At 43.3% G+C, this 12371-nt stretch overlaps 1 protein-coding gene across 1 annotated transcript in view; it reads right to left on the reverse strand.

Annotated features, from left to right (window-relative positions):
* CNIH4 (cornichon family AMPA receptor auxiliary protein 4) overlaps positions 1-12371 on the reverse strand; it is a 39495-nt gene that overhangs the window by 4665 nt on the left and 22459 nt on the right. The window contains exons 3-4 of the mRNA XM_029593095.1: positions 12071-12183; positions 5775-5915 (exon numbers count right to left, since the gene is read on the reverse strand). Of these exons, the coding sequence (XP_029448955.1) occupies positions 5775-5915; positions 12071-12183 (254 nt within the window). The remainder of the gene's footprint in view (positions 1-5774; positions 5916-12070; positions 12184-12371) is intronic.

Here is a 12371-nt window from a genome sequence, read left to right on the forward strand (position 1 = left end):
ATCAGATGCTTTATATGTCATAAACCTTTCATAAATTTTGAAACCAGTAGATGAGTAGAGATATATTTATTATCTACTATAAGTGGCTTACTATGGCATTGAGATGTACTCTTACAGAGAATAGTTTCTTCTAGTTGAAGGCTTCCTAGCTGAAACTATGTCATCAATGTCTCTGGGTAAAGAGAGATCAGTGATTGAGTGTTCAACGTCCTAGCTGTCCGGTTGAGGGATGGAAGTTTTGGATGATAAAGCATTCCTTTGGCTTGAGTTAACAAGGCAGAGTCTGCCTCCGGATGAATGTGGGGACTGCTGGAAAGTTGTAGGAGATATGCAAACCACATCTGTTTGAGTCACACCAGAGTCACGCCAGAGCTATTGTAAAGACTCTGTGTGCGTGATCCTGGCGAGGTTTCCACATTGTTCTAGTGATCAGTGGTATCAATGGGAACATGAGGCTTGTTCCCCAGTTGATTAGGAAAGCGTTCTAAGCTAGCCTGAGATTGCTAGGTAGAATTGAGCAAATTTGATAGTTTCCTGTTTTGTTTTGAGGTGAACAGATCTACTGCCAGTAGACTCCAAAAGTCAAATAGTTCATTGGGTACTGATTGTTGTAATAGCCACAGATGTTGATGTGATACTGCTGAGGTGATCTGCCAGCATGTTGGAGATTCCAGGTAGATAGGTGGCTTGTAGAAGAGTTTGGTTCTTGACTGCCTAATCTCAAATTGTTAGCATTTCCTGGCAGAAAAGCCAGGATCCTGTGTCTCCCTTTTGACATAAAATATAGCAACCTGGTTGTTTGAATCAGGATGAGTCTTCCTTAAAGAAGAAGTGCAAACACTGAGAGCATGTACCTATTGCTCTTAACTCATAAGAGGTTGATCTAAAATGGACTTTCCTCATGGGACCAAGTTCCCTGGGTTCAGAGGGCTCCTGTGTGAACACACCATTCTTTGGTAGAGGTGTCAGTCACCAACATTACTTGATGAGGGCATGCTTGGAGAGGGGCTCCTTCTGTGAGAACTGCTGGGGGGTAGCCACCACTGCAACTTTCATTTCATGTCTGTTGGGAACCGCATCATTGTTGACAATGGTTGCGTGAACTGATCCCACTCAGAACGCAGGCCCCACTGAAGGCAGCAAATATGTGGATGACTGCTGCCATATTTTCTAGGACCACTAGCAGGGTGTTGTGTATGGAGAGGAGAGTAGCTTGTGATTGAGCAATCTCATGATATTCACTCTTTGTGAAGGGAAGAATGTTGTGAGTATCTAAGCACCGATGAAGTGGTGTCTTTGAGTGGGGACTAGGTTCGATTTTTCAAAATGAACTAGAGAACCCAACTGTTGCAATAGAGAAATTGTCTTGTGCAGAGAATGGAATACTTCCTCTCAAGATAATGCTGTGACCAGCCAGTGGTCCAGGTACAAAAAGATCTGAATTCCTTGATGATGTAGGTATGCCACTACTATTGTAAAGACTCTCAGAGCTGCTGATAGACCAAACAAGAGTACATTATACTGATAGTGGGTAGAATTCAGCTGAAAATGAAAGTAGCACTAATGGGAAGAGTGGATGGGTATGTAAGCATATGCATCCTTCAGGTCCAGGACACACATGCATTCATCCTTCTGTATATAAGGGAGAATCATGTTGAGGAAATTAATTTAAAATTTCTCTTGGAGCAGATGTTTGAAAGTATCTCAAGTCCAGAATAGGCCTCAATCCTCCTGACTTCTTGGGGTTGAGGAAATAGCAGGAGTAGAATTCCTGCCCATGTTGAGACACAGGGATTGGCTCTATCACTCTTTGTTGAAGTTACTGGATTTCCAGCCAAAATTACAGTAGGTGAGTGATCTGGACAGAGGTGCATAAAATGCAGGAGGGAATGAAGCTGGGAGAAATGCAACTGGTAACCAGATTGCATGATTTTTTTTTTAGTTCAAACTTTTTAAAAACTTAAAAAAAAAGTTCCAAAATCTGACAGCAACAAAAGAACGCCAATACAATCATCATGGAAAATACAGACATCAGTGAAACTGGGATATGTCTTTGCACAGAGGCCCAGCACACACTAATTTATATTTGTGAAAAAGTGAATGTATTCCATCATACATTAAAGCCCAAAGTGTTATCTTTCCACTATGTAATAATCAAATAGAGAGCAGCATATGTCGGCAAAAAAAGACCAAACGGCCCATCCAGTCTGCCCAGCAAGCTCTCACACTTATTTGTTTCACCAACCACCAAGTTCAGGGCCCTTGTTGGTAACTGTTTGATTCAAATTTCCTGCCACCCCCTGCCATTGATGCAGAGAGTAATGTTGGAGTTGTATCAAAGGTGAATCGTAAGGCTTAATGGTTAAGGGTAGTAACCAATGCATCAAGCAAGTTACCCCGATGCATGTTTACCCATACTGCACAGATCAATGCCTTGTTGGATGTTGTCTGAATTTTATTTTATGCAGAAAGCATAAAATAATAAAACCTACAATCCTATTTAGAGAGGCCTTAGGATAAGACCAATGATTTCAGTATCACCATTTTAAATGATAGTACTTCCTTCAATTTGACAAGACCAGCACAGAGTATTCCATCCCTCCGTAAACTTCCCCACTTTGACCGGAATTCACACCCTCTATGTACTGTAAAAAAAAAAAAAAAAAAAAACAAAAAACAGCCTGGGTAACTAGGGTACAGAGAGAAACCCTTAAGGACTTGCCCCATTCACTCTCATCCAGGGTTAAACAAAACAATCCATGTCCCATACACCTTAGATTATTGTTCATCAATTTATAGAAATCTACTGCTGGTTTAGTAGAGGCCCAAATCAATTCACAAATGCTTCCCAGTTTTAATTCATCTGACAAGCTAGATAAAATATGTCTCAACTGTAACTATCTGAAATAATGGTGGGCCAGAACAGCAAACTCCAGTTGTAAGGAAGAAAAAGATTTCAATTCCCCCAAATGAACAGTTGGGCCAAAGTCCAAATCCCACAACCCTGCCACACCCACCAATTCAACATAGCTTTATTAATCTTAAGAAGAGGGTTAAACCAAATAGGCATTTTAGTCGAAGAACCCTATGAAATTCCCAACTTGTGATCAAAAACCTGGTAGGCCCGTAATGTAGCCCATAACCCCGAAAATCCCCTTAACCAGGCAGGAACAGACTGCACAGTTTTGAGGATCCAAAGGTCCTTGGTTATCTGACATCACATTTACAAAAAAGGCTGGATTCTTATCTCCACTGGAAGAGAGGGGTGGGAATTGTTGGGAGAATTTAAAAACCAGGTCTAGGCTTGGGTTGGGCCTGCTGCATGGGTTTTGGTTGACAATGCACCTGCTAAACGTGGTCTGGCACAGAAGAGGCAGAAGATGAAAAGCGCAATAAAGTAGTCTGTGGAAATATGACCTTTTATACACGAAAAAGGAGCATCTTGTAGAAGAGGGCTGTTCAGAAGCTATCAAGAGACGCTGCACTACTATATTCTCATCTTTAATCTGAGCAACCGTTTCTTTAAGTTTCTCACCAAATAGGTTGTTGCCTAAGCAAGGTAGGTCAGCCAACATCTCATGGACATATTCACGAATGCTGCTCACTCTAAGCCTTGCCATACACCAAGCTCTAATTGAGGCTGAGGAGGTACATGAGACGGAATCAAACAATTTATACACAGATCTGAGAAGGCGATGGGATGTCTTCTTCCATGTCAGAAAGTGGCTAGGGGTAATAAGTACCAGCCTTCACAGGTTGTACAAAAGGCTTTAGCTTCTGGATACATTCGTAAATATACTGTACCATATAAAATTGGTGGCTAATAACGTGAGCAGAAAGCATGGAACTTTGAAAGATTATGTTGTCAAAGTTATCAAGTAGTTGATGATCCTTCTCTGGAGGTGAGATTGAGTGAATGCTGGTCTTGTTTGCTTTTTTTCATAACAAACTTGACAACTATAGATTGGTGTGGAAGTTGGATAACATTGAATCCCAAATACTTTTGAACTCTGTATTTATGATCAAGTTTACTTGACATAGGTGCACTTGAAACAGACATTTCCCACAATCGCATTAGTAGAATGTTGAGGATGTTATGAACTGGAATGACCGCCAACTCTGAAAGAGTATCCAGAATTTGAAGCAGACCAAGTAGCTCTGAACCGGGGTCTGTTTTTACAGACATGGACTCCCAAAGCTGTCCCCACCTTTTCCCCAAACTTAGAGTAGTGAAATGAGATGTGGTCAAGAGGGCTGGAAGCAGATCAGAAGGAATATTTTTCCGCTGATCCCACTGGCAAGGGTTCACTGATCCAGGACTCCAATGGTGAAGAGGGTGAATCAGGAGGCTCTTCGGGGTGCCCCTGAGGAGATACATCCTGGGCAATCACTTCCAACTGTGCTCTCTAGCAGCAGAGTCCAGTCAATGAAGAACTTCCGAATCATGGGTTCGGATGATGTGTTTGGGCTGACAGGTAAGACTGGGACACCAATCTGAAGAAGTGCCACAGTAATGGAGGATAGGAGAGGATGAATTGTCCCTTCCCATCCTGCAATTTGGTCAATCGACTGATATGTCCTTTGACCTGGCGAGGACAGTAGTACATCTTCTTTGGAGACCAGTAAAGGTTCCTGCATCTGGATTGGTGGAGGTGAGTGGAAAATACTGGATATGATGTTTTAGCAAAATCCCTCAGAGAGCATCCTTGTTGGAGCGAGGGTACTAGTTACTGGAGGACCCACCTCCGCTGCAGAACTAGGATGGTTTGCATAAAGTTGTATTGGTAGAGCAGCCTGAAGGATCAGGTGAGTGATGTATTGACAGCTTTAATGGGGTAGAATGCTTGGATGCTTTGGAAGAATGGGGCTTCAACTGCTGCTTAGCAAGATATGTTGAAGTCAATGCAGGAGGAAGATGGTGGCCCAATGTGAGCATCGAATGCGTCAGGACTGCACTGTATATCTTTGTGCCATGCATTGTGGGGCCATAATTCAGAGGACCGGGTGCACTGTGCGGCTCAAGCATAGGGACTCCAAGGTACATAGATGGAGCACAGGCTGCAGGCACAGCATGCTACTGTGCATCGTGCACACAGACGCACCTTGTGACATATAGCAACAATGCCACTTTGACAGCACTAGTGCCAACGCACCACGCTTAAGAGTGTTTGCGTTTCCTTGATGCAGACTGACAGCTCCAGCGCTTGATGCCACTCCTTTGATGCAGGGCAGCTGACCATCCTCAACCCCATAGCTTCAGACTGGGAAGACGGGGAAATCTTTGAGGAATTCTTGCTTAACTTTTCCCTGCGAGGCAGATGTTGCTGCACCGTGGGAAGATAATTTGCTGCGACTCCAAAGAGATTTATGCAGCTCCTCAATTCGAACTGCCTTGGAATGCTGGGAACGCAGGGACATCCCCATCCCTAGGTATAGCAATTTGCCTGGGCATGTTCTGGCCCAAGGCACCAATAGCAGAACACAAATCAAGTCCAAAAATAGAATTTTAAAGTTTAGAGAAAAAAGTAGGAGAGAATGAGTACATGTCCATGCTTGTGCTTGGAAAAAAGAAAAATGACCGAGTCAGCCTATGCAGGAACGCCCGTACATGCTCAGTACAGCTGAAAGCTCTATTAGCTTGGAGAGACGAGTCCGTTTGGTGTTGCTGGATGTCGTCACCCACATGAAATGGACAATTCATCCTGCTTACTGATAGGAAAAAAAAAGATTTCAGAAGGTCCTCATGGAACAAAGGATCAATGTTGAGCACTGACCTGTAAAGGTAGATAAAGAAACATAGCAGGTGAAAGCCCAGCTTGATCATGGCTTCCTTCATGTGGGACTTTAGCTGCCCTCGATTATGAATCTCTGTAGGGTCAAAAACGCCCAAGTTGCCACTTGGCACCATAATAAATCTGAAACAGATTTAAAGGGAAATAAACACACTGGTTACTGGTCACAGTTTTCAGTTTGAACTTTAAAATATCATCAAAAAGATCATACTGGACAGTGTTGTGGTGGAAAAAAAAAAAAAAAGAGCCAGAAATCTTATGGTATAATAGATGAAATGAAGGGATATAGAATCTTCATCCTATAGATGCCAGTGAAGATAAAATGACTATGTAAGGTGTTTGTGGACACAAACACACATATGTTTATGTACATTATAAAAGACAGGTAAAAAAAATAAGATAATTACAATTGAGAGCCCAGCCTAAAATCCAAAATTTTTTCACTGCTAGAATTAATGCAATCCTTGTGAAATCTTCACCTTCTCCTCCTCAGGCCACGGTCCTCATTCCTGTGCACACAGCTATACAAAATGTACAATATATATTTTATAGAATATTATTTAAAGAGAGATAGGACAAACAGAGAAAGGGCAGGAGTTCTAGAGACTCAGCTTTCCCAAGCTAGAGCTCCAGCTCTTTATAGAAAGCAGACCCACTCCCCTCAAGGGGAGTGCAATATCCAAAAGTAAATTTGGGATAGGAGCTGCCAGAAGCAGACTTCAGGATGTTGATAGCAAGAATGTGCACCTGCCTGAGCCCAAAACAAGGTGGGAGGGGAAAAAAAAAAAAAAAAAAAAAAGAGGTAACTGTGGACAGTGGGCTGTCACTCACAAGCCAAAGGTGACAAAGGTGAATAGAGCAGGATTCCATACTGCTGCCAGGATCTGTGCACCCCAAGGTGACCAGCTGCACAGTCAATCTTGGCTCCTGCAGACAGAACGTATTGTAAGATAAGGGACATGGGCAGTGTCTGTATTGCTACATCTTCCATCAGTCCATGCTCCTGGGAATGGCTCTGAAAAACATACAAATGGAGGACAGCCTCTCCCTTCTGAGTGCCCACCACAAAGGAGAAAATAAAGATAGTGGGAGACGGGGCCAGGGAGTAATGTGAATGGCATTGCATTCTGAAATTTGGAAGCAGATTTTCCTTAAAAAAAAAAAGCAGAAATTGAGTAGCTGTAATTTTAGATGACTCCATAATTATGGGCCGGCCTGTTGGCGCAGTTCAACTTTTGGTTCAGTCTTCTACTACCCAGGTTTCCCTGGGCTGGGGATACTGCCCAGCCTAAGAGAGGCAGCCTTAGATGGCAGGGTTTCAGGAGTCATCTTGATACCTGGTCCCTGGCTGAAGACTGTTGCTGCAATGATTGGACTAGAGGGAATGTGCAAAAAAAGGAACAGTTTTCAGGTAGCTGCAAATGAAGGCTCATGGTGCCGCATCCCAGCCCTGATTCTGACTGAGCTGGAAGCCCAAAAGAGCAAGAGGAAAATGTCAGGTCCAACAAAAATGCATTTTTTAGTGCAGTGGTGGCTAACTCTCTATCCCCGACACAGAACCTTCTAGTAAAACTGCTCAGGGATGTCAAGCAGCACAATCCATAGAATGACAACTAATACCCAGTGCTATTACTGTCTTACCTGCTTCAAAAGACCTTCATCCTTATTATCATTTCAAAAATCTCCTTGATTAATGGACAGCTTGTGAAAGGTGTTTTAAAAACAAGGAATGAAAGCACCTATTGATTAAGGTTGGGTTTTCTGCCATGCTGTGCGCTCCAAGAGATTTCTACCACTTTTGTTAAGAAACTCTTAGAAAATGTGATAGCCAATAAGACCATTCAATTTTATAAACTTTATCTATAATGATTATTTACCTGTTTATAGTAGTGCATATACTCCTCCTTTTAAGTCTTGGAGTACAATCTTCTGTAACAATGCAAGCCCCTCCCACTCTCAATACTACACTGACAGCTTATGGAGGATGAATAAAAATAGTAAAACATAAGCAGATTATGAAACCTGCTTAGTCAGCGGGATCTTCAACTTGTTAAGATTTGCTATAAACCATCTTGACCTGCTTTCTTATGCAGGCCCATCCTCCTGCATTCCTTTAAAGCAGGGGTCTTCACTATTTTTAAGGGAGTTGCTGTCAAATCAGCAGCTGCTAAAACTGGGACTTGGCACTAGCTAAAAAACAATTTGAGTCTGTCTAATGTGCTTAACTATTTCTTTCTGCTCGGGACGTTAAGAGAAACTACAAAGACACAATTAAGCTTTCTGTTTGAGTGGTAGACCTGATTCCTTGTTTGACGGAAAACTCAGAGGGGAAGGTGAAATTAGACCATAAGATGACAGCTGACCCAGGTTACTGCAGACACTAAACCCTACACTCTGACTACGATTTCCCCCTCAAGCTGAAGAGCCAGTATGCAGCCCTGGAAATGGAAAAGGAAAATCCATTCCAAGATGGAGGAAGCAAAATTTGCAAATCCCAAAGCTGCGGGGTTAATCACTGCAAGTAGGAGGTGGAGGGTAATGGTGGTTGGAAGCCGACGTCTGAAGAGGAGTTATCCTGAAAAGCGTACTGTCTGCCAGAATCCTGAAAAGTGTACTGTCTTCTAAGACATTATAGAGAGACTGCCAAAAACCATCAAGCTTACCGACTACCATCCATTGCTGCAAATCAGACTGGTAGGCACCACACAGAGCCTATCCAAAGTGACTTTATGGCTCTGGGACAGAGGGTATTCCCCTCATCTTCCCAGTCAGGAAAGCTCAAATTCTCAAGACGTTTTGGCGTCCTGGACCATGGGATGATGTTTCAAGGGCTGCTGAGCAAAGAGGAGGTCCAGCATTTGAAGAGGCGGCATAATAATGTCTTCCAGAACAGACTGGAAAATCTACTGAGGGCTTTAAACTAGGCTCATCAAGGATGGGTGCACAAAGCAATTAAGAAAATGAAAGTACTCAGGTAAATGAGTTTTTAAATACCTACAATGAAACTGGAAAAAAAGCACATCTGGAAAGCTATATGCACCAATGCTCATAGCATGGGAAATCCAGCCCTAAATCTAGAGGCAGCCATTACTGCTAGGGGAATTCTGCACTACTGCGGAGAACAGAAATTCCATTTTCTGCACAGAACTTGGAGCAGAGCACAGCATGCTGCGAGTGGACCCCATCCAGCTGTGGCGAGGATGGAGCAGGCCTAGAGTGTGCTGCGAGCGGAAACCATCCCGTGAGCAGTGAAGAAAGAGCAGGCCCTTGTGTGCTGTGTCGCAGGGAAGAGGGAGAAGGCCCCGGCGTGCTGTGGAGTGTATCCTGCTCGCAGCGAAGCCCATCCCACTCACGGTGAAGATGGAGCAGGACCCGTTTAGAATGAGTCTGTTGCTAGAGGTTGGTTGTATGAGAGACTGCGAGGTTGGGTGTAGAGGTGTGTGTGCATGTGTGCAAGAGCACGAGTGAGGTTTTGTGTGCCAGAGTCTATGTGAGGATATTGTGAAGGAATGTGTGTGAGAGAGAGACTGGGAGCTGGTGTGTGTATGAGAGGGCACTTGTTTGTGAGAGAAGGAGCCTGTGTGAAGGGATGTGTGTGCGCGTGTGAGAGAGAGGGAGCCTATGTGTGTGAGAGGGACAGAGGGAGCCTGTGAGAGGGGCAGTACTGAGAGAGGGGTCAAACTCAGGGAGTGGAGATAGAGTGGAACGGGTTGAGCCTAGCGGGGAAGGAGAGAGAGTGGAGGAGTTGGGGGGGCCTCAGAAGACAAAGTGAAAGGAGACTGGCCAGGGGAGAAGGGAGAGAGGCTGGAAGGGACATTCTTACAATGTACTTCTAGGGACATTCTACTAAAAAAATATTTTTAAAAAACTCATCTTTAAGTAATAACCTTTTTCTTAATATATTTTAAATTACTTAAAGATTGTCATGTATATTGTGTTATTTTGACCAATATAAAGTCTGCAGAATTTCCCCAGGAGTCAGGCATGGAAGAGGCCGACTCGGATGTAGTGGCTGTCACAGAGATATGGCACACAGAAAAGCTAGCCTTGGATAGAAACCCCAGGCTACAATCTATTCAGGAATGACAGGGAGAAGAAGTGGTCATCTACAGAAAAAACCAAACACATTAAAGCAACAGAACTGCAAGATTTACAGAGTAAGGAGGCGGCACTGAGGGTTCATCTGGAAAGAGGGAATGGAATGTGATGTGCAGATGGAAGAAATGGATAGATTTACACTGGAGATCCACAAAATTGCTATTGCTAGGTGATTTCAGCCTGCAGGACGTCGATAGGGACATCCTAGCTGCAGTGTCATCTTGAAGCAGGGAGAACCGTTTCAGCGACCGATAATGGAACCCACGTGGGAGGGGGGAGATACTGGATCTGGCGCTTGCAAATGGGGAGCGTATTTAACGTCGTAGTGAATGATCAGCTGAGATCTGTATTAGAGTGTAAGTGGTGACGTTTTAATCAAAAAATAAGTGTCCTAGACTCGAGGAAAACTTTGTTAAAATAGGGGAGGCGCCTAAAGGACTCATTAGCTGGAAGAAGAGCAGGAGGCAAAACTAAAATAAGAGAGAAGAGGAAAAAGAGGTCGCTATGGTTTTCTACACATAAAAAAAAAAAGTAGTGGAGAGAAGGTTAGCATTCAAGAGATTTCAGAAAGAGGAAGACAGGCCACAATATCTGGAAAAGCTAAAGAGAAGCTAAGAAAGTAATCAGAAGAATAAAGACGCAAATGGAAGAAAAATATAGCTAATACGGTAAAACAAGAGCACAAGATTTTTTTTTAAATATGTTAATGATAGAAAGAAGTACAAAAGTGGCATTGTGAGACTTTGAGATGAAGTGGAGGAATATGAGGAGGTCAGCGTTCACTAAGGAAGGGCCAGGAAAAGGACCATAGAAGAGGGACACGAATAGACCTGAAAGTGAGCTAAACCTCCGCATGGCTAGTTAAACTAAAAATCGATGAAGTGATAGAGCTGTACTGGATGCATCCAAGAGTATTAACGGAACTTAGAGATGACCTGGCAGCGCCGCTGGCTGACCTGTCAAGGCTTCTTTAGAGTCGGGAGCAGTTCTGGAGGACTGGAGATGAGCAGATGTGGCTCCCAGTCATACAAGTGAAAATAAAGGAGGAAGCTGGGAACTACAGGCCGGTTAATCTGCCCTCAGTAGTGAGCAAATTATTTATCTATTTATTTATAGCTTTTCTATACCGACGTTCCTGTATAAAATACATATCACATCGGTTTACAATGCAACTGCAAGAATTCGCTCGGGGGCGATACAATTAACAGTGGTGTGGGGTTATAAAAAGCTTTAAAAGAACAACTGAATCGACAAATGAGAAAACTGAGAAACAAAAGAGAACAATGAGCTGCTAACAATTAGCTCTGGGGCGATACAAGGAGCAGGGGATACAATTAATGGAATTGCTGCTAAAAGCAGAGGACTGTGTGGTTTCTGGAATCCAAGGGACTGCAAAATCCAAGATAACATGGTTTTACCAGACGTAGGGTTCATCACATAAATCTGTTCAATTTCTTTGGCTAGGTGCTTGGCTTCCTGCATCCACTTGCCTTTCAGTTGGGTTTTTTTTTTTTGTTTAACAGCTAAGTCCAGGCCAGCTCAAAAGCCAGCTACCAGACCAAGGCACTCATCTGAGGGACTACGGAAATCACCTCAGGAATTCTCAACTGAGGACGGGATCACCACAGGAGAGTGGGACAAATTAATTTCCTTCTTCTTTTCTCCTAAACTTTAAAGCAATCCCCAGGGGGGAAATGCACGCCCACCATCTGCTGGAGACGGAGAATACTGGTGGGCTGATGTCGGCGCAGGGGTATATATACTGAGATGTCAACTTTGCTCTGTCTCCATCTGCTGGTAGAGGTGCATAACCCACTGGTTCTGGATTCATCTATCTAGATGCTAAGAAAGTGTCTTTTCTGCAGGGTTTTCTGGCTGGCACACAGCAGTTCATGTAAATATACACGTGATATTTTTAGTAAAATTGTTTTACCTCAGAAAACTGTACTTTGAATGTCCGTTTTCGTGTAAAATTGTGTTTGGGCCAGGCTGGGGGAAGAGAGGAGGTTGGGGTCAAGAAGTGCAAGGCTGCAAGGTGCCCTAGGTGAACCTAATACCCTTGCACCAGCCCAGGCCAGAAATAAGCCTGCTGGAAAAACTGCTGCTCTAATAACCAAAGAAGTCACCTTATCTGTGACAGGACTGAAACACACAAAAGCAAAATACATGACCACACTCACCGATATACATTCCATGTTGCTACAGGCAAGTTCAGGAGAAAGATGAACCAGTGCAATGAAATAAGCATTAGCACAGTCACAGATGTATGGCCAATTAATTCTGGGATAACCCACTGCAAAGAGACAAACAAATACAAAAACATTTATGTGCACTATGTTAGTGACGTGTGGTTATCCCAGTTGTTAAACTGAATAGACTGCTAATCTACCTTTTTCCCCCCGCTCTATAATGCAAATGTTTTTGAATTATGATAGAAAGATTAAAATCAGATCCCTAAAGAGCAACCCTTAAGAAATTCTA

This window comes from Rhinatrema bivittatum, chromosome 3 (genome assembly GCF_901001135.1).
Source record: "Rhinatrema bivittatum chromosome 3, aRhiBiv1.1, whole genome shotgun sequence".
Taxonomy (NCBI): Eukaryota; Metazoa; Chordata; class Amphibia; order Gymnophiona; family Rhinatrematidae; genus Rhinatrema; species Rhinatrema bivittatum.